Source organism: Mycena indigotica (genome assembly GCF_014461135.1).
Source record: "Mycena indigotica strain 171206Taipei chromosome Unknown Mind.scaff0004, whole genome shotgun sequence".
Lineage (NCBI taxonomy): Eukaryota > Fungi > Basidiomycota > Agaricomycetes > Agaricales > Mycenaceae > Mycena > Mycena indigotica.
The window spans coordinates 2,361,433-2,384,213 of record NW_023503003.1 but is presented as its reverse complement, the minus strand read 5'-3'; the positions used below and the strand labels follow the sequence as shown (position 1 = coordinate 2,384,213).

At 49.1% G+C, this 22,781-nt stretch overlaps 8 protein-coding genes across 8 annotated transcripts; 2 read left to right on the top strand and 6 right to left on the bottom strand.

Annotated features, from left to right (window-relative positions):
- Positions 1–30: 30 nt before the first annotated feature.
- MIND_00456400 (Membrane protein) lies at positions 31–8,296 on the bottom strand (the record flags this gene model as incomplete). The annotated part of the gene is made up of 48 exons (XM_037361376.1): positions 31–38; positions 86–152; positions 203–274; positions 323–514; positions 561–615; positions 663–718; positions 790–830; positions 877–916; positions 963–1,203; positions 1,252–1,493; positions 1,557–1,600; positions 1,650–1,786; positions 1,834–1,859; positions 1,914–2,007; positions 2,051–2,081; positions 2,128–2,247; positions 2,297–2,516; positions 2,561–2,836; positions 2,890–2,999; positions 3,051–3,108; positions 3,155–3,321; positions 3,367–3,516; positions 3,572–3,687; positions 3,738–3,927; positions 3,979–4,060; positions 4,105–4,273; positions 4,322–4,342; positions 4,391–4,535; positions 4,584–4,689; positions 4,745–4,978; positions 5,026–5,038; positions 5,085–5,115; positions 5,162–5,285; positions 5,334–5,382; positions 5,437–5,566; positions 5,618–5,717; positions 5,770–5,964; positions 6,018–6,368; positions 6,419–6,459; positions 6,504–6,546; positions 6,598–6,899; positions 6,957–7,084; positions 7,138–7,466; positions 7,517–7,634; positions 7,681–7,851; positions 7,900–7,940; positions 7,988–8,053; positions 8,096–8,296. 48 exons carry the CDS (start codon positions 8,294–8,296, stop codon positions 31–33), a joined length of 5,943 nt encoding a protein of 1,980 aa, XP_037221668.1.
- Positions 8,297–8,377: 81 nt separating this feature from the next.
- On the bottom strand, positions 8,378–10,938 carry MIND_00456300 (Product biotin synthase; the record flags this gene model as incomplete). Its single annotated transcript, XM_037361375.1, has 11 exons — positions 8,378–9,049; positions 9,103–9,203; positions 9,526–9,559; positions 9,611–9,627; positions 9,677–9,851; positions 9,900–9,975; positions 10,028–10,170; positions 10,222–10,276; positions 10,330–10,600; positions 10,644–10,664; positions 10,719–10,938. The coding sequence occupies 11 exons, from the start codon at positions 10,936–10,938 to the stop codon at positions 8,378–8,380; spliced, it is 1,785 nt and encodes a 594-aa protein (XP_037221667.1).
- A 345-nt stretch (positions 10,939–11,283) lies between these two features.
- MIND_00456200 (Product biotin synthase) lies at positions 11,284–11,604 on the bottom strand (the record flags this gene model as incomplete). The annotated part of the gene is made up of 1 exon (XM_037361374.1): positions 11,284–11,604. One exon carries the CDS (start codon positions 11,602–11,604, stop codon positions 11,284–11,286), a length of 321 nt encoding a protein of 106 aa, XP_037221666.1.
- A 1,113-nt stretch (positions 11,605–12,717) lies between these two features.
- On the bottom strand, positions 12,718–13,530 carry MIND_00456100 (Product biotin synthase; the record flags this gene model as incomplete). The annotated part of the gene is made up of 1 exon (XM_037361373.1): positions 12,718–13,530. One exon carries the CDS (start codon positions 13,528–13,530, stop codon positions 12,718–12,720), a length of 813 nt encoding a protein of 270 aa, XP_037221665.1.
- Positions 13,531–14,408: 878 nt separating this feature from the next.
- MIND_00456000 (40S ribosomal protein S27) lies at positions 14,409–14,813 on the top strand (the record flags this gene model as incomplete). The annotated part of the gene is made up of 4 exons (XM_037361372.1): positions 14,409–14,411; positions 14,463–14,574; positions 14,625–14,735; positions 14,788–14,813. The coding sequence occupies 4 exons, from the start codon at positions 14,409–14,411 to the stop codon at positions 14,811–14,813; spliced, it is 252 nt and encodes an 83-aa protein (XP_037221664.1).
- Positions 14,814–14,952: 139 nt separating this feature from the next.
- MIND_00455900 (DNA repair protein RAD14) lies at positions 14,953–17,502 on the bottom strand (the record flags this gene model as incomplete). Its single annotated transcript, XM_037361371.1, has 9 exons — positions 16,899–17,502; positions 16,690–16,848; positions 15,844–16,003; positions 15,648–15,795; positions 15,433–15,599; positions 15,285–15,386; positions 15,199–15,235; positions 15,102–15,149; positions 14,953–15,045 (listed from the first exon to the last, which is right to left on the bottom strand). The coding sequence occupies exons 1-9, from the start codon at positions 17,491–17,493 to the stop codon at positions 14,953–14,955; spliced, it is 1,509 nt and encodes a 502-aa protein (XP_037221663.1). The 5' UTR covers positions 17,494–17,502.
- Positions 17,503–17,593: 91 nt separating this feature from the next.
- On the bottom strand, positions 17,594–19,713 carry MIND_00455800 (Histone deacetylase; the record flags this gene model as incomplete). Its single annotated transcript, XM_037361370.1, has 11 exons — positions 17,594–18,011; positions 18,043–18,217; positions 18,271–18,568; positions 18,615–18,707; positions 18,755–18,927; positions 18,977–19,084; positions 19,129–19,203; positions 19,255–19,372; positions 19,427–19,502; positions 19,558–19,610; positions 19,666–19,713. 11 exons carry the CDS (start codon positions 19,711–19,713, stop codon positions 17,594–17,596), a joined length of 1,635 nt encoding a protein of 544 aa, XP_037221662.1.
- Positions 19,714–20,690: 977 nt separating this feature from the next.
- On the top strand, positions 20,691–22,762 carry MIND_00455700 (Succinate--CoA ligase [ADP-forming] subunit beta, mitochondrial; the record flags this gene model as incomplete). The annotated part of the gene is made up of 11 exons (XM_037361369.1): positions 20,691–20,744; positions 20,880–21,101; positions 21,152–21,220; positions 21,274–21,346; positions 21,397–21,496; positions 21,548–21,638; positions 21,687–22,033; positions 22,077–22,316; positions 22,371–22,459; positions 22,510–22,624; positions 22,678–22,762. The coding sequence occupies 11 exons, from the start codon at positions 20,691–20,693 to the stop codon at positions 22,760–22,762; spliced, it is 1,485 nt and encodes a 494-aa protein (XP_037221661.1).
- Positions 22,763–22,781: the final 19 nt, after the last annotated feature.

The window sequence follows — 22,781 nt, the reverse complement described above, 5'->3', positions numbered from 1 at the left end:
AACTGGACACGTACTGTTGTTGTCTAAATATTAAGCGTCTGGGGAACATTAATTCAAGCCAAGTCAAGTGCTAATAGGGACGCACAATAAGACGATCCAGTCAGAAGAGTGCTCAAGGCCGCCAACTGATCTTCGTTGAACCTTGCTGAGTCCTGGATACTCGTTGAGTTGGCCGACTACTGCCATAGATGGTTCACATTACCTCGTGCCAGGTATCGCGATGTGTTCGACTGAAATTCCGAGCCGTCTTACGGACGGTGGTTGAAATCGGGGCCTGTGAAGAGCTTAGGAGTCAAGTTGCCTCTATAGGGAAAGGACCTACTGGATCGTATGTGTGCTCTGCCAGGATGTCCGTAAGCAGACCTGGGGTCCATTTTTCTACAGTATAGGGTGAGCTCTCCACCAGTGCGCAAACCCCTAGGATGGCAGCATGTCGTTGTCGAATGCTACGGGCATACGATGGGTCACTTCGTGGTGGCAGATGACTCTTTCGTATCAGTTGAACGAAACGATCCTACGGAAAGTGTGAATTAAGATAATGGGCCTAATAGACGGCTTACTCGGAGTGTGAGAATATGACGACGAGGCGACAGTCGCAGAACACCAGAGAGTGTTCTGTGAAAGACGTCAGCAAATTAAAGTGTGCTAAACAAGAGCTATACGTTGCTGCCATTTCACGAACATCAACTACTTCGTCGTCCAGACACCTCGATAAGACCTAAAGGCTAATTTAGATCTTTTGGTATGGGGTAGGTAGAGACGCCTTCTTTCCTCGAGAATTTCGAGCACCTTGCCCTCGCTAATTCTCGGCATTTGGCGGAAATAGAATACTATGACAGGTCAGAAAAAGGATACAAGAAATCGGCGCGTTTGGACCTTGAACCAGGGGTAGCGCTTTGAGCCGCACTCTCCACGACTATTGTTTGATGAGCCGAAGCAAGATAGTTCTGGAAGGACTTTACGGGGGAGTTTTGTATCGTGTCGAATATGCCATCGATAATCGGGTTGATGAGTTGGCGGGGAGGGTTAACCCCACACATTTGCACTAGGACATCATTGCCTCGTGTGGCCAGGTCCTCGTTGTCGTTGACCTCTGTGAACCGGAAAAGTTCGGGCATTAATGGAACGATATAGTCAAAGACAGCAATCGCAGAGGGCTCCAGGAGGTGTTCGAACAAGAACGTGCAAATGGTAATGCCCATTCTGCGAAGAGAGTTGACTGCCATTCTCATGAGTTCATCAGTCGCTTACCGGTCGTATGTAGATTGGAAGGCGCGGACACCAGGAATCCGCTCTTCTCTCCAGCCACTAAACTTTTGCACAAGTGCCAAGATTTTGTCTCGGTGGTATTGTCCTCGCATGCCCATGATGTCGTGGTCAGCAGGCAAAACGCGGCACTCTCTCACAAACGTTTCGGTGGTTGGCTCAGAAGGAGCTGGGCGTGCCTTGATGATACTTGCGAAAAGTAGGACATCGGCGATATGGTTGCGAACCTAGCTCAAGTCAATACGATGAAAAGACCGCCGGCATTGACGTGCCTCCTCGTGTTCATTTACTTCCAGCTGCTTCCAACATCGCTCAACAACTGGATCCATCCATGCTGCCCACAAGCTCAACAATAACAAGGAGAGCGAAAGTAGAGCACGAACATGTGAACTTCCAATTTAGTTCCTGGAAGAATGCTTTAAAGATAGATAAGATCTTGGTCGCATCAAAAGTTAGTTCAGGTTGGAAGTCCATGGTCAGCCAAAGCTGCATTATATGGTCCACAAGTGGTTGTAGTCGCCTAGAAAAAACATCAGCATTAGACCACTACTGGAATGTATGGCTCACCGTGGGTCTTTATTGTGGAACAGGTACTACAACCGATGTTAGAGCGGTGTAAAACCCACAAAAACGTTAGTCATATATACCGCAAGGAACGACTCCCAAATGGTGATGGTGTCCGTTTTCAAGTTTTCGTTAAAGATCTTCGCCATTACGGGTTTAAACCAGTCCCAAAGCTTCCTTCAAAGACATTAACCGCATAAATAATATCTCGAGATTCTACCTTTGCTTCGACAGAGGCCAGTGTTTTGATCCTGGAAAGAATTAGCCGAAAGTATTAGTCACGTGATTCGACCGAACCTCCGATGAGACCAGCCAGGAATTCAGCCAACGCTCGCTGCTTGTCGGGCTCTTTCTCTGAAAGAAGTGAGACAAGAGTTGGTTCAAGCACCTCAAATGGCTCGTCTTCCAGCAGTTGGACTACGTGAATTCGGATAAGCAGAGAGAAATTCAGGCATATCCTGCTTACAGATCGATTTGATGTAGGAAACTTGGGGACCATTAATCTGTCGTTGCACAGGGAATACGATTTCATGCGACATACCATTATCAAGACTGATATTTGTTTCGCTGTTTTCTTCGGAGTAAAATGTGGACAGCTGTTCCCAAAATGACGCAGTCATTGCGATCTCGCGCACGACTGCAACAGTCCCGGCCCCCTCGTTATCCCAAGGCAAGAATGTTGATTTCTGGCGGTAGTGAGAATGGACTTCATGACACAGCCAACACGTACTTCTGGATGTGGCGGCTTGTATAGTGCAATGGTTGTTGGCCAGGTCAGCCAACCAGGCAGAGGGTCTTTGTCTAAGAATCGCAAATTCACGTCAGAGAGGTCTGGTGGAATTGTCAAGGTGTGCAATATCTGATGGGTGAATTGATGGGTCGGTGTTACAGGAAGGCGTAAACAAAGCGGATTATGGTTGCGTCCGAGTGCAAGGTCTTTAGGACTACGAGCAAATGTCTTGATCTTGAGATTCCTCAGACTTTTCATGGCCGATCGTTGCGAATACTTAAATCACGACCAGTCAGACTGAGGTTGGAGGAGAAGTGGGTTAAATTCACATAGCGCATATTGGGATTGCTATCGTTCGTCTTGCTGATGAAATAACGAATTTGCTCAGGAGTTTGAGCTACATCTCGGCGAATGATGGTTCTCAGGCATCGCACCGCAGCTTCATAGACGTAGGTCAGCCTCTCTAGACAAAAACAGGAATAAAGCGCACCAATTTCATATTTCCAATGAGTCGAGGACTTGTTGCCAATCGCTAAGATGGCTTCAGTCTGTCGCGTTGTCAGAACCAGCTGCAGGGCAACATAAAATACCCACAAGTTCGTAAGACCGTCGATTCATGAGCGCCACCCGTTCTTTTCGTTTTTCTGTGCAGCTGCGAATGATCGATAGCTGTTCTGGTTGAAACACTGGGAGGACCGCATCGAGTTCGGGAGTCGGTATATCGTAAGCAAGGAAGCAAGGCTCCGGTAGGTTGTTGAGACCTATCAAGAATCAATGATGTTCGAAAAAAGCGATACCTCACGAACAATTTTCCGCCACGGTAGAGACGGCATCCTGAATGGAAGGTTTCTCGTTATGTTGACAAGAGAAGAGTTTCTGGACTAATTCTGGTGCAAGGAGGAGCTCCGAGGCAGCATACTTGCCAAATGAGACCAAATTCAGCGTCCATAGTGCGCCTTAACAATGTAGGTTCAGCATAAGAACTTGAAGGGTATAGAAATAATCAATTACCTTTCATTCTATCGTCATCAGTGCCAGGATCCAAGGCCTTGTAAAGTGTGGGAAGCGTGCGCTGTCGAACTCCATCATACAGAGAGCATATAGACTCGAGGATTGACTGTCCGTAGCTATTTGTTGGTTGAGTGGATGTCTGGAGTTGATCGCAAACGAGACACACGATCGGATGGTTGCGTAGTTCCAAAGTGACCATTCAACCAGGTCATCGATTAAGAGGTCTTCAAGTGGACCACGCAAACGCTCCGCGGAGTTCCAATGCAACCTTGCTGAATGGTAAAACCTTGCCCGTCTTATCCAGACTGATCTCGGCCATTCCTTTTGCTTTGCGAAGTGTCTTGCAATGTTTTTCTCTTAGCTTCATGAGTGGATGTCGCGTATGTAGTAGACGGGTTACAACGAACCTGCTGCATATTTCTTCTCGTTGGTATGATATCCGTCCCGGCCATCGCCATAGTCCAGCATAAAGGACCGAATGCCATCAAGCTTGAAGTAGATGAGCCCACACTAGAGGCAAACAACAAACGCACCAGCATTTCAACGGCATCAACTGTGTTCTCCTCTCCCTGTTGAGTGAGCGAACGGGAAGCATTATGCAAAAACTCTCCGAAACGACGACGCAAGGAGGAAATATATGCATAGCGAGGATCGGTGGGATCGGTGAGTACGAATCCAGATTCTATAGGTTCAATTACTCCGCTAGTGGTCGATTATAATGTGAACGTGAGAAACAGTGGGGAGACCTACATCATTTCGTTGATTTCACAGCTAAACAACGTTCAAGTCATCGCTACTTTACGGAAATAGAAGGCCCACAGTATGTCGCTGGTTTCCATAGCTTTACGCAATGCCTTCTCGTCGAATACGTCTTGGAAAAGGGTGGGTATGCCGGAGAACGCATTCGTGACAAACGAAATGTGCCTGCAAAAGTCATTGGACCAAATAGCATTGCGCACAGTATCTAAAAGAACAGTTACGCTAGTTAACGCCAGATTGAGCGCACACAAACCAGGATTTAGGAGTTGTTCGAGAGTATCCAGCGTTGGCTCGACTACTCTCTTGAACATCCGAAGTGCGCAATCAATTTCCTTTGCGTTTGGCACGTGCCAGGATATCTGTTGAGTGTGTGATCACCGTTGCACATGCGACACCAACGGAGTTCATGCATACCTTGACATCCTCCACTTTATAAACTTTGCCCCAATACAGATGGTGGTTTTTGCGGAATTCTGGCGAGTCCCATTCGTCTTGATTCACGAACTTATTCTCGAGAGGGTACGTGTGCGTGAGCGTAAGGAGGGAACCACTGAGCAGTTTCGCACTCCATGTAAAGCCTCTGTTCGATCGACAATGCTCGTGAAGTAAACATAGCAAATCAATGAGACGGTCCTGATAGGGAAGGATCTGCGCTGGGGTGAACGGTCACGTGTGGTGTGATGAGAGATAATTACCGCGTTTCCGTCGCTGTTCATGCGTCAAAAAAGAGGACAACGAGCCATGGATCACTTACTTGTAGACGCAGCCCCTTAGGATAGCCAAGTCTACGATACATGTGACAAGGAAATGAAGCGAGCAAAGTAGACTGACGCCAATGAAGGGTTGCGTCACTGGGAAGAGGCGACGACGCAGCTGTGGTCCGGAGAGAGCTTGCTCCGTTTTCGAGTTCTAGCCTGATTTGTTTCTCGCACAAAGGAAAGAACTTGGCCATGCACTAAGAGGTGGGAATCAGCAATAAACTGCAGAGAAGCAATCAATGTGCCTTGGCAGGCGAGGCGTTCGCCAGTGACTCGACAAGAAGATGGATGCCCCTGGACAAAAGTATTCGTATAAACTGAGAGATAACCGCGAGAACTGGGAATTACCGAACAGCATTGGCTCGAACATGAGTGCTGACATAATCGTAGACCATATTCAAAACCAAATCGTACAGCGGCTCGGAAAGATGAGCTACGATGGCTGAACAGGCACGACCGACAGCATCCACAGTGTCAACTGATGTACTTCCGTTGAGTAGGTGACGGAATCTATCATGGAAGAATGGACCTTCTGAAGAACCTCCACCTTCATCAGGAAGACTTTCCTGGAGCAGGTACACGCGACGAATGAAACTTGATACCCAGTCGGCGAAGCTGCCTGTTGTGTCCTTTTAATAACCTGGTGAGAGACGTACAAATGCTTCAATGAGTAGCACAAACTTGTAGCGAAGCATCCTCTTCTGCGTCTGATAGTCGAGGAAATTCCGTATCATCATCTTCGTCGAGAGAGAAAGCAGGAATGAGCGAAGGGCGAACTGTTGTCCTTGACATTGACTCTGAGTCTTGGTGTTCTGGAGTGGAGTCTGAAAACATGATGCACTGCGAAATTTCGACCAAAAATTGTGTCGTATGCAACTGTTGCGATCATTAGCTCCTATGCTCTTCTCAAGTAGAGCATGCTTATATACAGTTTTGGTTGGGTCATTGATGTCAATGCCATTTTCAAGCATTTGCAGTATAGGCACCAGATGTTTTGCGCCAGGATAGTACACCTTGCGCGAAACAATGGCAGGCGCTATGGCTCCAAGAGCCTTTATAACAGCTATCGTTCTCTGAGTTTCGACCAGCGTCTCCAGAGCTGGCACTGCTCTCTCTAATATCGGATGAACAATCAAGTCTGGTTCCATTACGCTCATAGACTTGAGACATGACTGGATATTGCTGACGACTGTGGAATCCTCGTTGAAGATGGCGAGGAGAGCAACAGTACGTAGGGTCTTGACAAGTTCACGGCGCATTTGTCTGGTGAGACGTCGGTTCTAAAATGACATTCAACATGGACATCGAATAGTAATAATGGGCTAGTTACCCTGGGTGTTTTACAGTCAGGTTGTTGTTCTTCCATCCAACCTATTGTACTTCAGCGTCTGACTGAAAACAGCAGGTCAGCTTACGTTTATTGAAGTCATAGGCAACGTATTTGATGAAAGCCGCCAGCTTGGGGCCAAGTTAATTTTTCGAATGCACCACCAGTGAAACACAGCTCACACTTGTAGTAAAATTCCCCGAATTGGAAGGATGGAAGAAGTTTTCCAGAGATGCAATAACGCGCGACAAGGAGTCGAGCGACTTTGAACCAGCGAGATATGTGTGATACTTTGAGGTGGTGATTCCTCCGTTTCTTCGTGCGAGGGGAGCCGAAAGATAGTCCTGTATCGAGTTACTTGTCGGAATCTGAGGAGTGTTCATCCCAGAGGGAAGGGGCGTGAACATTGGGGTTGGTGCATTTGACGGAGGTGTTGGGACACCATCTGGCGCCATTGAGTAGACAATAATGCGAGCCAAAGATTCTACATTGAATCATTAGCTATTCACGGGGATCAAAAAATACGGGAAAATGAACGTACCGATTCTCCATTCGGGCTTCGGCAGCCGGCCAATTTCCGCTGCCACGAAACGATCGGCTGAAGAACCAGTTGAAAGAGAGCCTCCATCAGCGAGACCGATTTCCATCGAGCTGAGACACTTGAACATTCTTATGGTCGCACAACTCAGTACAAGTCCATGTTGAGGTATTGAAGCACTCACATCAGACTCCAATCCTGCTCGGTGAATATTCCAACGTCCTGATAGATTCCGGTCCATTGGCCAGGCCCAGGACGTATATCATCTTCATTCCACTGAGGTCGGGATTCGCCTTCTGATTTCGCGTCATCTGGTATTTCGGCAAGGTGGCGAGGATCGCTGACATCGGCGGCTACATGTAGTTCGGTTACGTTCGCCAGAAAGTCGAGCATCCGCTCATCGAATTGATGCGAGTTCACGCTCTCCCATAGGCGAAACAGCATAGGGAGATAGCTCTGTGGGTGGGAAATCGGCAGGAAGTTGAGCATGTAGAATTGCGCCGCTAGCATATACTGTGGTGACAAATGAACGTGGCATAGAGCTGCTTTTGGCAAGTACTCACATCTAGGTCGGTACCGTTAATGAGTGGTACGAATACGGAAAGCATCTCATTAATGGCCGCAGGATGGAAGAATCGACGAGAGTTGGCAGCGATGTAGCCCATGACCCAAGGAATTTGTCTACAAGCATTGAAAAAACAAATGGTGGTAACAATTGGTTGCCTACGTGTATTCAAACTGTCGGCGCGTTAAGAACATTTCTTTGGAGAGAATGTCGAAAATGGGGCGCCAGGGCAGTCGCATGTCCTTAATGGATATTTTCTTGGTCGATGATGTGAGCGCTTTGAATCCGTCGGCTGCTGCTGCCATGACTGGAGTAGGAGCTCCAGGCAAGACACTGGTTTTTTTAGGGTGAACCAAAACAAAGACTGGGGAGGACACCTACGAGAGATGCCAATAAATTTTGGCCAGTCTGACACGCGTTTCCTATGGCGATCATATGAGAGGGAGAGAAGTCGAGGCTTGTGCTTTACCTTGGGCAGCTCATATTTAAGCATGCTCCAATGTGTTAGCATCGTGTCCCATTGAAGGAATCCGACCTAGCAGATGTCAGTAGAATACGGGTCAACGAGGCTACAGACCTCATAGTCTCGTGCTGAGACGGCCTGTGTCAGACGGAGAACGATGAAGTCGAGCAATTCGAGGATTTTAGACTCTGGCTCCACTGTGTAAGGCAGCGATCGCAAGTACTGCAAATACTTGTCGGCATATCGTTGTTGAGTGTTGGAAGGGCCGCCTGGGTCATCAGACAGAGATAGAAGGGAGATGTCTGGGAGTGCCATGCTTGATGGCGGAAGGAAAGTGAGATAGCCACTCGACGCGGAGTTGTGGAGACGATTGATCTGGTGACAACAAAACAAAAACTACTCGTACTCTGAAATGTAATTCTGCAACTCCTCCATTGCGTGTTCCCTAATCCAAGTCCAAACGACACCGCGTTGTGCCCTCACATCACCCAAACCTTCCCTTATTTCCTCTAATCTCTCTGTGTACTCTCTACCATCGTCTTGAAGCTCCCGTAGAGTGGCAAGCGACTTCTCCAGGTTGTCCCTTTGTTGCAATATTGGAGTGGTGAAATGAGAGGGTTCTTGGACAGGCGGGCCTTCCGTTTGGGATAGGAATAGCTTATGGGCACCTGGCGTCAAATCGGGAGCGCGTGCGACCCGTTTGGCAACCTCATCCAAATCGTCCTCGTCATCTTCTCGCTTTGGAATGATAACTGGTGCACTCCCACCGTCCGTTTCTTCTCGTAGGACTTGCCAAAGTCGGCCCATTGCACGCCGCAATATGCTCTCGCCTTCAACCAATTCGTTTGTTGATTGCTCCAGTTCGTCAAGTAGACCCGACCGAAACGTTTGTGTAATGGATTTATCCATAACAAATGCGGTATAGCTGGTGTGTTGGACATTGGGAGGTGGGTAAGGTGCTGTGAAGGGAGGGGACACGGCTCGTTCCAAATGCGGCAGCGTTGGTGGTGACGGGGAACGACTTTCTGGGAGGAGTAGTCGCATACGCTTTCGAGCATGCTCTTCTTCCTGGTTTATATATATGTGAGCTATTCGTGGTAGGCGAATTCATCAACACGCACCTCCCAGTTGCCCTCTCCCGGTCCCCAAGAAGTCATTTTACCCTTCCTGGACCAACGTGTTCGGCGCCCTTTGTTCCCCCAGTTTCCCTGAACGTCGTCGTCTGTAAAATGATGAGGAAGGCAGAGGCGATCGTTTGAAACTGGGGCAACATTGACCGTCGTCTTCATTGTCATGTTCAGCGCCGAGCGAAGGATAATACCACAGGGCCGAGTCGCTCAAAGGAAGCGCTGGATATTTCTGTGGATTCAAGTCTTCTTCGGCGCGTCTTTTGTTGCTTGTGGACATGGTGCAAGAAGGAATGTGTGATGGGAAACGTGACACGGGATCTACAAATGCGAACTAATAACAAAAAATCTATGGCTGTATCTCTAATTGTGGCTGTTGCTTCGATTCTGAACGTGTTTCTGCGAAGCTTTGCATACCAGACAAACCCCAGCGACCCATCATACTCTTGTCCTATCGAGAAAAGTCAATTACAGATCATCAACGCGGAAAGAAACGCGTTACTTCATCCCAAGGGGAGCCTAGTAACATGTAAGCATTGGGGGCCTCAAACGAAAAAGAAAGACTCACAAGGAGTGGTCAGCATTTGCTCGCCTGTGAAGACTGCGTTGGCCCCGGCCATGAAGCACATGGCCTGCTCAGATTCAGCCAATGTATTTCGACCTGCCGCCAGCCGGATGATGGTGCTGGGTAGCACAATACGCGCTGTGGCGATCGTCCTCAACAGAATATGGTATTTTACAGGCTGTAGAAGTCAGAAAAACGAGAGCGAGCGGCATGTCGCAAAACGCACTTCGTTGCCTTCTAACGGTGTTCCTTCAATTGGAACTAACGCATTCACCGGGAAAGACTCTGGATGTTCAGGCATGCTATTTGAAGTGAGCTTTGACTGCATTGCACCCGGATCCGATGAAAACGCACTTTGCGACCTCCCAAATGAGGCCTACTCTGTCTGAGTCCGACTCTCCCAGGCCGAGGATACCACCAGAGCACACACTGATGCCAGCGTCACGAACTGCTGAGATGGTGTCCAATCTTTCATCATACGAGCGAGTGGTGATGACCTGGGAACAGATATGACCTACGGCCGGGTCTAACTAGGGGCAATGACAAACCTGAGGGTAGTACTCCCGCGAGGTATCCAGATTATGGTTATAAGCTGTAAGCCCTCTGCAAGGAGTTTAAACCAAGTCAGGGTGTACAGTGAAGAAAACGTTACTTACGCTTCTTTGAGCTGCTTAGCCTGGTCGGGTGAAAGCATGCCAAGAGTAGTGCAAACTTCCATGCCCATTCCCCGAACTTCTCTCACCATTTCCAGAATGCGCTCAAATCCCCGCTTCCTGCCAGCGAGGTCCCTCCAAGCTGCGCCCATGCAGAATCGTGTGCTTCCATTTTCTTTCGCTTTACGGGCTGCCTCAAGAACAGGCTCGAGCTCAACGAGACGGGAGGCTTTTGTTGGTGTAGAGTACCTCGATGACTGAGAGCAGTAAGAGCCTATAACGTTTAATAGTCGCAAGCGAATAGAACCGAAACTCACAATCTTCAGTACATCCTCCCGCTGAACAGATGAGTATTGAGACGTGCTCGTTGTTATGACTCTATTGGATCGTACTTTTGATATTCATAAGAGTGCAGAGCTGAATTTTCGAGGGGTCGTGATGCTGGCGATGGACCGATGCTGCTCGGAAAACCAGGTCAAGCAGGGGGCTATCATAAAGTTCTTGTATTTCTGGCTTTGACCAAGTCCGGCGGGAGGAATCAAGAGGAGCAGAAGCGTGGGTCGCAAGGGATCGTCCTAGTCGCGTCGGGTTGCGTGCAAGGGCTCGAAACATCGTTGGGGTTTGGGGCAAGAAACGTTAGATCACTGACAACGCCGCACCATCATGTGACTTGATTTCTTATCTCCGATCACTACAAGTATGTTCAACACGGAATCGACGCGTTCCGCTTCCAAGTTCCAAGCATGCGAAAGGTATTTTATGGGGACGAGTATACGGTGATAATAGTACAAGGTATGCAGAAATAAAAAAAAGGTATTTCCTAGGCTACAGTAACTTTGCCAGATTCAAGTTGGATGTTGGCTGGGGCTACGAGGATGAATTAGGCTTCAAGTTGAGTCTTTCAGTCTTTCAGGCTTTCTCACTCACAATTTGTTACAGAAGTGTCGAGGCAATCACTTAGAGACGCCGCCACGCTTTGTTGATGCGGTCGCGGAGGCTGCTGTCTTGTTGGGTTCTGTGTAAATCAGGTCCTCGCACAAACTGGAACAAGACGAGCTCACTGGTGGTTTTACTCTCTGCTTTTGGCGTCCTGAGGCCATCTTCGTCGGCTCCGTCCGCCTCAGCATCCGCTCGGTGGGGTTTTCGATGACCGTGACTTTCCGGCGCCGCCTTTGTTGAGCTCATACGACTCCTCGCCGCTTTACATTGCTTTTCGGTATACTCGTAGAGTTGGCGGGAATATTGGATCTTCTTTTGTTCTATCGTCAAGGCAGTCATGGTGGGTGTGTGGTTATGGGCTAGTTGGAACTTGCTGGTTCGGCGGTGGTGCATTTATCCATTCTTTCAACGCTTTCGTCATTGCGATGAAAGAGGAGCACGGCGACGTGACGTCGATTAGAGCTCTGAGTGGAGTTGGCTTTTGGAGACTTTTTCTCTCTCGCTAACACAAGATCGCCTCATTAGCATGTGAACCTCGTTTAGGATCGGTTGCTCGCCAGCACAAACAAACTGTGCATACACCTTCACGGCTTCTTTCTAACCTTAGGCTTTTGGTGTGCCCCATTTTCGAGCATAACCAATGACGACATCAGCTTTCAAGTTGGCCCCACATCAAGTGAGTAATTGCTTACAGTAAAATAACATTGACAGCGACAAACCCGCAGCTCAGCTCCTCGTTGAACGCGATCGCGAATCCTGTTACAAAGCAGTTGGCCAAGATCCATCTCTGTTTCCCAAGTGGGAAAACACCAAGTTAAGTACCCATGTCCAACGGAACAGTGGAGCAAATATGACGAGTCTCTACAGTTTGGAAACCAGTTCTTCCTCCAACATCGGCAAACAACGGAGGTGTTTCCCTCCACTGACGACTTGCATTTGCTTCATAATGTGTGGGGGTATGCGACACGAATGACGTCGAATATTCTCCAGCTGTTGGAGTTTCGCGTGACACTTTTCATCGCCTTTCTGCTCGCCAGTTTGTGAAGGTGAAGATGAGTTACTAGCTGCTTTTGGCAATTGAGGTTCGCAATGAGCTCAGAATTCCCAGGCTACAAGGTCCAAGAAGTTCGAGTTGTTATACACCAGGCCGTTAAGGCAGATTATCGACAGTACAACAAGTGGCTAGAAAAACAAAAACTATTACCCACATCGAAGAAGATAGACGATTAAATCCAAAATATACTAGCCCAAGGAGTACCGGCAAACTCCCAGGGAGCGTTGCAAAAGAATAAAGCTACATCAAGGAATCCAAAAAGAACAAGTGAAAGGATGCAGCACAATAAGTTGAAAAATGCAAGAGAGTGGCTGTGTATGATAGTTGGTCCAAGGTTCGTGTTGGGAATTGCGTCAAGAGGGCGTTGTGAATTCTCGTTAAGAGCGTTAAGGGTGCGTCTAGATGCGCATTCGCCAGCCGTGAGTAGGGGGAGCGGGAGTTGCTTTTTTGGCGCCAAGCATAACACCACCACCGAGGACAGAGGTCCGACCGCCGTCATACTCGGTCACCTCTTTTTTAGAAGTGTCGATATAAACGCGAGCTTGACGAGCGCGTTCGCGGCGTGACTGTTTTGGTTGTCCAAAATCGTCGCGTGACTGAGTGGAAACGGACGAGACACTCGTCGACTCGGAGGAAGCAAAAGAAAACCCGGAACTCGAGCTGGATGAGCGGGAGCTGCAACGGGATTGGGAGCGTGGCTTGTCCGGAAACTCCGCGATGGTCGGGGTCATCCACGTTGGGGCGCAAATTTCGTCGGCGATCATGGAAAAGATCAGGTCGTCAGATGCCGCATCATTCTCGATGAGAAGCTGGGCTGCGGTCTTCGTGTTGTGACAGGCCTTTTGAGGAAGCTCTTCTGTCCAAATGGAGATTGTGCGGCCAGACTGACGGATGGCCACCAAGCCTGGGTCGACAACGAGGTCGAATTGGCGGGTACCAAGGAGGTTAACCCAGTCAAACCACTGAACACCAGCTGCGATGCATGCAGCGTATACTGCCCGCGGAGGCAGGCAGTCTGGTGAGAGGGTCAAACAGCGTCGACTTGACCCACTACGAGGGTTAGTGATATCCCAGGTCTGGGAATAGAGCGCAGTCAGATTGGCTTCCAAGACAAGTTGGAGCTTGGCGGTGGTTGGGGCCGAATATGCGTTTAGGAGGGGTCGGGTGAGGAACGCAACGGCGTGGGCAACAGTAGATGCAAGGGAAGACATGAGAATCGAATCGATGGATCGTCCGGCGATGGATTATGCGGTATAGAGGCGCGCGGAAGACGATGCAAGCAAATTACACTGCTGGAATGAGTGTGAGAGCCAGACAAGGTGTGTTGTGCTCACGAAATAGACGTTCGTCAAGTGAGAGACAGAGAGATGACAGAATTGCAATGAGAGTGTCGTGACGTTCTTATAGGGCGGTGCCGGTTGGGGGGGTAGAGAGATCGCGGAAACTGAGGAGAGCTCGAAAGTTGTGCAGTTTAAGACAGGTCGTTTGACACCGTGACATCAGTGACACCAATGAGACCTTATTCCTTTTCTGGCCATGCCCACAGTTTTTGTTTTATTGTTCGAAGGTTGAGCGGAAGATGTCCAACTCGACTTCTATCTTTCCCACTGTAATTGTCCAGCACAAGGTCATACAAAGACCCACAACACCGAGAATGTCCCTGAACGGAGTCCCATCTCCTAATATAATCAAGACAGGAGATTATTATGGGCCTCGATGGAGAGAATGCAACACCCGCAGCGGCCCGCAAGGGTCTTTGCTCTCCGTCAATGGGGTGAGTCTTGGTCAGTTGAGTGCATAATGCATCGACAAGCGAGCCATAAGTCGTCTGCTTTGTCTAAGATCATGAAAGCAAGCTCAGGTTTGCATTCTCAAGATCAACAGAGGAACGAAATGACATGTGTGTCGGGTACTTTATTTCGTTGTAAGGTTTCCAGACCGGGTCTGCCGATTGTATCCAAAGGTTCCGGTGACTATCCAGACTTCGACCAGACTCAGGGGCTGTCACGACCTAATCCGGTGCCGAGCGGCATCAGTATATGTACAGCGTCACGCCCCGTCCCAGCCTCCTCCAAAAAAGTCGTCCACCATGGTAGGCGGCGTGTTGCCTAACTATTCCCAACCATTGAAATGAACGATATAGACTCTCGCCGTCGATCTCCTCAACCCCTCTAATGAGCTCGAGAAGCGCCAACACAAACTGAAGCGCTTAGTGCAATCTCCCAATTCCTACTTCATGGATGTAAAATGCCCTGGTGCGCGACGATCTGGCTTTCTCTACGCTATGGGTGTTCATCACTGTCAGGCTGCTTCGCTATCACAACTGTCTTCTCTCATGCCCACACCGTTGTTCTCTGTGGGTCGTGTGCGAGTGTCCTTTGCCAACCCACTGGTGGTAAGGCTCGTCTGACCGAGGGTGCGTCTCCCATCCGTCCTTGGCCTCCCTTGACTCATTCTATCCACTCAAGGCTGCTCATTCCGTCGGAAAAACTAAAGCCTCCCTCCCCCATTTCGCTCTCATGTTGCCCATGTACTTTCCATCTATGTTCCAAATCATGCTTTGGAAACGGGCCCGCCTCGATGACTACTATATGTGTCCCATTAATCATTTTTCTTTTGAGTGCTATCATATTCTACAGTTTCGCTGGCTCCGGCCCTCTTCTATTTGCTCGCACCACGCCCTCCTGCGTCGTAATCGCAACCAACGTCCCATCTCGCTTGTAGATCTAAGATGATGCTATCAGCGCAGTGCAACAAAAGCCTTGTGTGTGGAAAAACAAACCTGGCCATAGACAATCGCTCGACCAGAAGCTGCGCGTGGGGATGCCATCTGGACAAAGTTAGAGTTGTTGCCTCTTCTCCATGAACCTTATACGCACCACGTACAACAGCCAGTCCCCACAATCGAAAGTGTCGCTGGAGATGCAGATGAAAGGTCGCTTTCTCGTTGAAAATGTGGACTTACTCGTAGAAGGCAACGGCATGGTCGATGGTGGACGTCATGCTCCTGACGTTTGGGCCTTTTCCGACTCGTTCCAGCCCCAATGTCCGTGCAGCCACACCCAGACTGAAGACACGCGTTAGATTGTGCAAGAAATCAAGCAGAGACTTACACGTAGAGGTCAGACATATAACTCAGAATGCATTTCTGAAAGTGCGGTTCGTATTTGGGGATGTCTCGCGCCTGAAGCCAGAACATGTATCGTGTCATTCCTGAGCCTCCCGAGACACGGTCTTTTTCGAGAGCAGGCTTGACGGCAATTGGACTGCGCTTGCGTTCCTAAACAAGGTTTGGCGTGGATTTTGCAAAAAAGTTGACTGCACGAACAGCAATAATGTCGACGTAAATCTTTCGCATATCGGCATCGAGTCCTTCCTTCTTCAGGAGCACTTGATAGCGCTCTTCCTCAGTAGGGCAGTCTTCAGGCGGAGGGACGTTGGGTGGCATGGACCATTGCCCAACGGGCTGCCAGGGTCTAGGAAATTATGTTTCATCACTATTGCTTTCTAAGTTATTGACTTACTCTGGCTTGTGGAATGAGCACATCATGAAGAAGACCATTTTTCCGTTCTGAACCGCCTTGACTGCACGCGTGATATAAGATCTCCCATTTCTCAGTCTTTCGACGAAGTAGACGATGGGAACGGAGGCGGAGGCGCTCAGTAAGAAGTAGCAGTGGAGAGCTGAGGTGGCCAGTCAGACCGCGGTCAGTGAACTGGGACTATAATTACACTGCGAAAAAGCTTTTAGTGTAAGGAACAAGAGCTTTACTCAGTTCACCTACATGCAGTCCGTATACGGGATCAACGGTCTGGGTGGCCGAAACCAGCGCTTGACTGATAACTTGGCCTCCGAAAACGCCTCGACCGCGATTTGGAAGCCACAAAGTTTTTGAACGAAACAGGTCGACTTCGAATCGTTCCACGTCTAGAGCATCAGAAATCTGCTCGTGCCAAGGTTGCTCTTCAGCTTCAGACGACATTGTAAGGTGCTTTGTGTTATGAGGGTGACAGGAAAGAGCGCCTCGTATGATATTTGCGCTGCTTTATACTCGCAGTCGGAAGGCAGAAAGCCGGTCGGGTAGTAATTTGATCGCTTATCCTCTCGGTATTACATGCTGACCTGCTCGGCCAGGGGCATCTTATCAGCTACCTGAACCCGGACTACAACTCTTCAAAATCGATTGTGAAACCACAACTATGACAGACTTGTTGTCCCTCACTCCCCCGTCTAGCAGTGGACGGCCCAAAGACGTGTTTATGCTCCTCATCCTGCCTTCGCTGCCAAACGGACTCCTTTGTTCTTCGCCTCAGGTCTCTCAACCCCTCCTCAAATTTCTTGTTCTTCTTCTTGCTCTTCTCTGACGTACGCTTTTCGTACTCAGCGTCTAGTGCCTCTGGAGAACCCCACTTCTTCCATGCAAACTCCTCGACTTGATATCGTGCGTAGAGCATCATGTTGGCGTAGGTGGACTTGTGTGGATTTGCTTTGAGCATGTGAGGCAATGCTTTCTCGTCCCGAAGCTCCGCTACGATATGTGTTATGCCTAGCGCCACAACGAAGAAAGCGTCCACGTACAATCAGTAAGGAGATAGTCCTGTTTGCATTCTGTCTTGGTCAGCAGACTGTACTTCTCTGGGTTATCATTCTGACAAGTCTTGCAAACCAGACAGCTAAAGTTTTTGCGGTATGAGGGATCAATGGAGACCGACCCACATTCGCGGCAATGTGGATTAAGCGAGTTGTCCAAGTATATTGGGTCGTCGAGCTTGAGGTTTTTTTCAATTCGCTGGCGTTCTCTCTCTTTTTCCTTCCTGACAACCTCCTCGTCGATGTCCTGACCGTGCTCCACCGGCATATATCCACCTCGAGGGTCAGACATCTTCGACAAATCGAACTCGAAAATCGGACCATAGCGCGCGTCTCGCTTCAGTGGCTTAGCCTTTGACGGACCCGGTGCAGTCGGAGAGTTGGAGTTCGCTGGAGTCACTCCGAGAGGCCGCTTGTTGTTTGCGTTTACAGCACTGGACCCTGCAGCATCTTCTTCGCGTTTCCTTTGGGCGGCCTTGGCACGAAGACGGTTCAATTCTACCTGGCGTACTTGCTCAGGCGTCAGCTGAAGTGACACAGAGGAAGATGGCTGAGGTGGAGGGGTTGCGAGTCTGTCCATCATGGAGGAGGTGAAGAGTCTGAGTGTGACTAATTAACGCGTCTCAGTCACGGTCACGCGACTGATTCTAACTGATTCGAGCGAACAAATAAACAGAATAAAATTAAACATTATCTACAACCATTTCCTGGCCTTCGGTCTTTTCTACACTATCCACACTGCCACTGTCACCATTCCCGCTACCATTTTCAGCTCCATCCACGTCCATCTTTGTTCCAGTCGACAGAACTCGAGCAGTGGTTGTATGTGCACTGGGACCCGCACCAGAAGCTGTTGTCGCCGCTGACATAATGCCAAACTTCCTTGCTACATTATCCCCAATGCTCTCAGCAGTCTTATGGTCGGCATGGTTCTTCCGCCCGCCTTCGCCTTCGTCATCAGAGTCAGAAAGCTCTCCATCACCTTGTCGTCTCGAGTCCAATAGGCGTCGATGACGTCGAGAATCCGGCGGTATTAAATCTTCATCCGCGTTAGGATCGTCGAGGGCCATGTCAATCGGCATGGAAGGAATGTCTGAGCAACTATTAGACCTGGCCACTGATAAGCACGCACGACTTGCCTTGCATTTGAACACTCGGAGGACCACCGCAATTCCGCAGATTTTCCATGACAATCCGCTTGACGCGATTGAGATAAGCAGGCGTATTCAGGTCATCCGTGTTTGACGCCTTGACGTCTAGTTCGTAGTCAGGGCCGAAGTACTCGTAGTACTCGTTCACAGGTATTTCTGAGGATCGGCCTGAGAACCAAACAGAACAGAACAGGTCACAGTCAGCTTACCAGGACCGAGTTCCACACCAGCAGCAAGGCCCGTCTCGTATGCCCATGCCCGGCTGACATTGCGCATGGTATACCCACCGCCGCCTAGCAGTAAAAGTGGACGATTGAACGACTTGACAAATTTAACACAGTTGGCGTGTCCTATGGGGTATTGGTCTTCACAGCTAACCGAGACATAGAGATATTCACCACGCATGGAAAGGTTCAGACACCCCAGTTTGTCTCCAGATAGCGAGTCAGTTCCGCATTGTAATACAATGGCTGATGGGTCATATGAGTCCATCACTTGTTGAATGACCTGAAAACAAATTCAGACAACAAGGTAGGTCTTCGAATGAACGAACCGGCTCGAAGACGGATTTGTAGTTTTCATCAGAGATGCCGTCACGTAGTGGAAAATTCAAAGAGTAATTCTTGCCCTTGAGGACTCCAATGTCCTAGGACAATTTGAACACCAGTGCGCGAGAAAAGACAAGAATATCACTCTGATCTCACCCGTTCCAGGGAAGTATTCGCCATACTTGTGGAAGCTGACTGTCATTACCCGGTCTGTGGTGTAAAAGGCTTCCTCGACGCCGTCCCCATGATGGACGTCAATGTCGATATAGAGGACGCGTTGATGATACCGCAAGAGTTCCAATATACCCAGAACAATGTCTAGAAGTCAAGATGAATGACAAGATCTGGAAGGGAAAATAGAGCTTACCGTTTACATAGCAGAAGCCGCTTGCTTCGCTCTTCTTCGCGTGATGCAGGCCACCGGCCCAGTTGATCGCTATGTCGCATTTGTCGCGACTTAGACGAGCAGCACCCTCTGGTTCCATTCAGAGTACGTCCAATTCAGAACAAGGCACAAACCCATGGAACCACCGGCAGAGATGGAACAATAATCAAACAGCCCGTCAAAAACAGGGCAATCGTCACCAACATTATCTGTAGAGCAAGAGTTGGCGGAGAACAAGTAAGAAGGGCACAAAAACAGACATTTGTGCTGCTCCTTGATATACGAGTTCATATTTGTTGGCGTTATTTTGTTGAGGAACTCGATATATTCGTCCGAGTGGAATTGGGTCATCTCACGTTTGGTTGCAGGTTTGGCGCGCTGGGTACATGAGTTAGCCCGTGCCGAGTGAGATCACAGCACGCGAATACTAACGAAAATCTCCATCTTTTTGTAGAGTCCGTAGTTCATCACCAATGAGTGACACATCCGTATTCGTGTTGGCTTCATCCTGCCAGTGAAATATTTATGGATACCTCAACGGGACGACAAGTTCCAATGCCTACGGGTGTCCAGGGCCATAGTGGAAGCCACCGATGTCAGAGTCGAAGAAGTAACACTAGGAGCGGTAAAAATGGTGTTCAGCGCTGTCGATAATAAAATATTTGACTCACAACACGTTTCTTGCTTGTTTCTCCCTCCAGAGGGATCATATGCGCCATCGCGTTCTGACGCGTTCTGCTTACTTACAGCTTGGTCGAAAGTTGAGATGAAGGTTATGTGACCGTTTGTGACTAAGGCTTTCCAAATTCGTGTATCAAGTCTGAACAGTGGACTATCTAGTACTATATCTTGGCCTTTCCTAATGGCGCCTCAAGGCTATGATAGACAAGCGACGACGGCGCCCATCCAAAATCATCCGCGAGCTTCAGGTCCTAACAAAATTGGGAATTGACAGTTTTATTGAGGCTTCCACTCACAAGCTCACCCGCAATGACGCGGACCTGGATATGGATTCGCATGTAGAGCTGGAATGACAAAGAGGGTGCTCACCATTGACCAGTGGTGAACGCAGTGTAATGCCGCAAACCAGAGCTACGTTTCCATCTGAGCGACGACTTCTCGGCACCAAGGGTTGAATTGAACCATACCTCCCTGCCAAAGGTCGTCCCAAACTCTTGGAGATAGGGAGTAACAGCTTGCAACTTCATAGGTGTGGCTTCATCCGCGTTGGGAACGACTTGCTCCAGTTTTGCGATGGTGTCTACCAAGGCGGCTCGAGCAGCATGTCGGTCTTGTTCCATTGGTGTGTTCCTTATTCTGACATCATAAGCTGTTATCCAGCTGGCTTGAGTTTTTGAGGTCGTTATAGACTAGAATACGAACATAGAACATATGGAGGACTTCCTTGGATGCAATCCAGGAGCAGTTCGAAGTGGTCTCGCGAATGTCGTAGATGTTTCCCTATGAGTAAATCAGAGACCATTCTGACCCAAGAGAAAGGGCGACGCGCCGATTGTAGAGCCTGGCAGATATTTTGAGTGAACAGTGAGCTGTTCATCGGAGGTCAAATGGTTATCAAGCAGGTCAATGCCTGAAGTGGAAGTTCATGATAGGAAAAGTTGTGTTCTGGTAGCGCACCCTGCTGTAGAACAATTCGGCCCACGACGAGGAGTTGTGTGAGCGTTGTTTCTTCAACATGGAGGGAAGAATCGGACTCGAGAGCGGTTTGCATGGTGGGTGGACTGAACAAGTTTTTCCAAGTTACATTAATAAGTATGTGAACGCGGAGGGGGTGAGGCGTCTGCCTTGCCTCGATGTTTGGCCTGGATTGACCATGTGGTGAGAAAGAAAGGAGGATTGTTCCTGCCACGAAATTTCGAGCCAGCTCACGCTGAACGGTCCGAACTCAAGGGGAGGAAAAGAAATTTATCTGCCAGAAGGGCCTCACGGAGGAGTGGAGAGACAGGCCACCGTTGTCGAAGTAGCCGTCGTCGCCGTTCCGGTCAAGTGTGAAAAAAAATCTTGTCACGGCATCAACTCGCTTCCCAACTTTGTTATCGACCCAAGTATGCTGTCTTCTCTACGCAAGGCGGGCTCCCTCGCTCGGGTACTCGCATTCATTTTCTTACCTTGTTTCTCAACTAATTAAGCACGTAGGCTGCGTCTGCAGGTCAGAGGCGCTTTCTTTCCATCCATGAATACCAATCCATGACATTGCTCAACTCCGTGACTTCGGCTTCCTTTTTCCATGTCAAGTTGTGTCTCAACTCTCGGATTAGTATGGAATCCCAACTCCAAAGAGTGTCGCTGCAAAGTCACCGGAAGAAGCGTTTACTGTCGCGAAGAACTTTGGTCTGTCCTTGTTACGGTGACGTCGCTCCGCCAGCTCACTCTCTGTCCAGGCCATGACAGGCTTGTGATCAAGGCGCAGGTTCTCGCTGGCGGACGAGGCAAGGGCAAGTTCGATAATGGCTTGCAAGGTGGTGTACATATGGTTGGCAGGTTTGTCGCGTCGAATACCGGGTCAAGCTGTTCCAATAATCGTTTTTATAGCCCGGAACAGGCTAAAGAATACGCTTCCAAGATGATTGGAGCCAATCTAATCACCAAGCAAACAGGTGCTGGCGGTAGGATTTGCAATGCAGTAAGAGTTCACCAACTTTGCTCAACACTGACGAATACTTTTGATTAGGTCATGCTCGCTGAGCGCCGCAACCCCAAACACGAATACTACGTTGCGGTCCTCAATGACCGTGTTTCTCAGGGGATTGTGCTTGTTGCGTCCGCACAAGGAGGCATGAATATTGAAGAAGTTGCTGCCAAGGACCCTTCTGCGATCATCACCACTCCAGTCAGCTTTGAAGACGGTCTTTCCAAGGCAGAGGCCCTCGACGTTGCCATAAAGTTGGGCTTCCAGGGCGATGCTCAAGCCCAAGCAGCCGACATCTTCATCAACCTGATCAAAATTTTCAAAGACAAGGATGCGACTCAAATCGAAATCAACCCGATGGCCGAAACTGACGACGGTGCAGTTCTCTGGTGAGCGCAAATAACGGTCGATTTCGTCTTCTCACTTGACCAGCATGGACGCCAAATTCGGCTTTGACGACAATGCTGAGTTCCGCCAAGAAGATGTTTTCGCTCTCCGGGACATCACCCAAGAGGAGGCTTCCGAGGTAGAAGCACAGAAAGCAAACCTCAACTTCATCAAACTCGATGGCAACGTTGGCTGCCTTGTTAATGGCGCCGGACTGGCCATGGCTACCATGGATGTCCTCTCTTTGCATGGCGGAAATCCAGCCAACTTCCTGGATGTTGGCGGGTATGTCTCCATCCTCAGCAAGCGCAATGTGGCTCAATGTTTGTCCTAACCCAGAGGAGCAACTCCAGAAACCGTCAAAAAGGCTTTCGAAATCTTGCTCGCTGACCCTAAAGTCAAGAGTATCTTTATCAATATCTTCGGGGGTACGAGTATGATATCTTCCTGCTATTTGTTTACTCAGCTCTATTTGCAGGCATCATGCGTTGCGACTACATCGCGGAAGGTGTCATCAAAGCCACGAAAGAACTTGCTCTCAATATTCCTCTCGTCGTCCGCCTCAAGGGCACCAAAGAACAAGAAGCCAAAGAGTAAGTGGACGCTTGCTTGTTCAAAAGAGTAAACTAATGACTATTTTCATCAGCATGATCGAGGCTTCTGGATTAAAAATTATTGCGTTTGATAGCTTAGACGAGGCTGCGGAGCGTGCAGTCCAACTGGCTGCTTAGAAATCATACATACCTGACG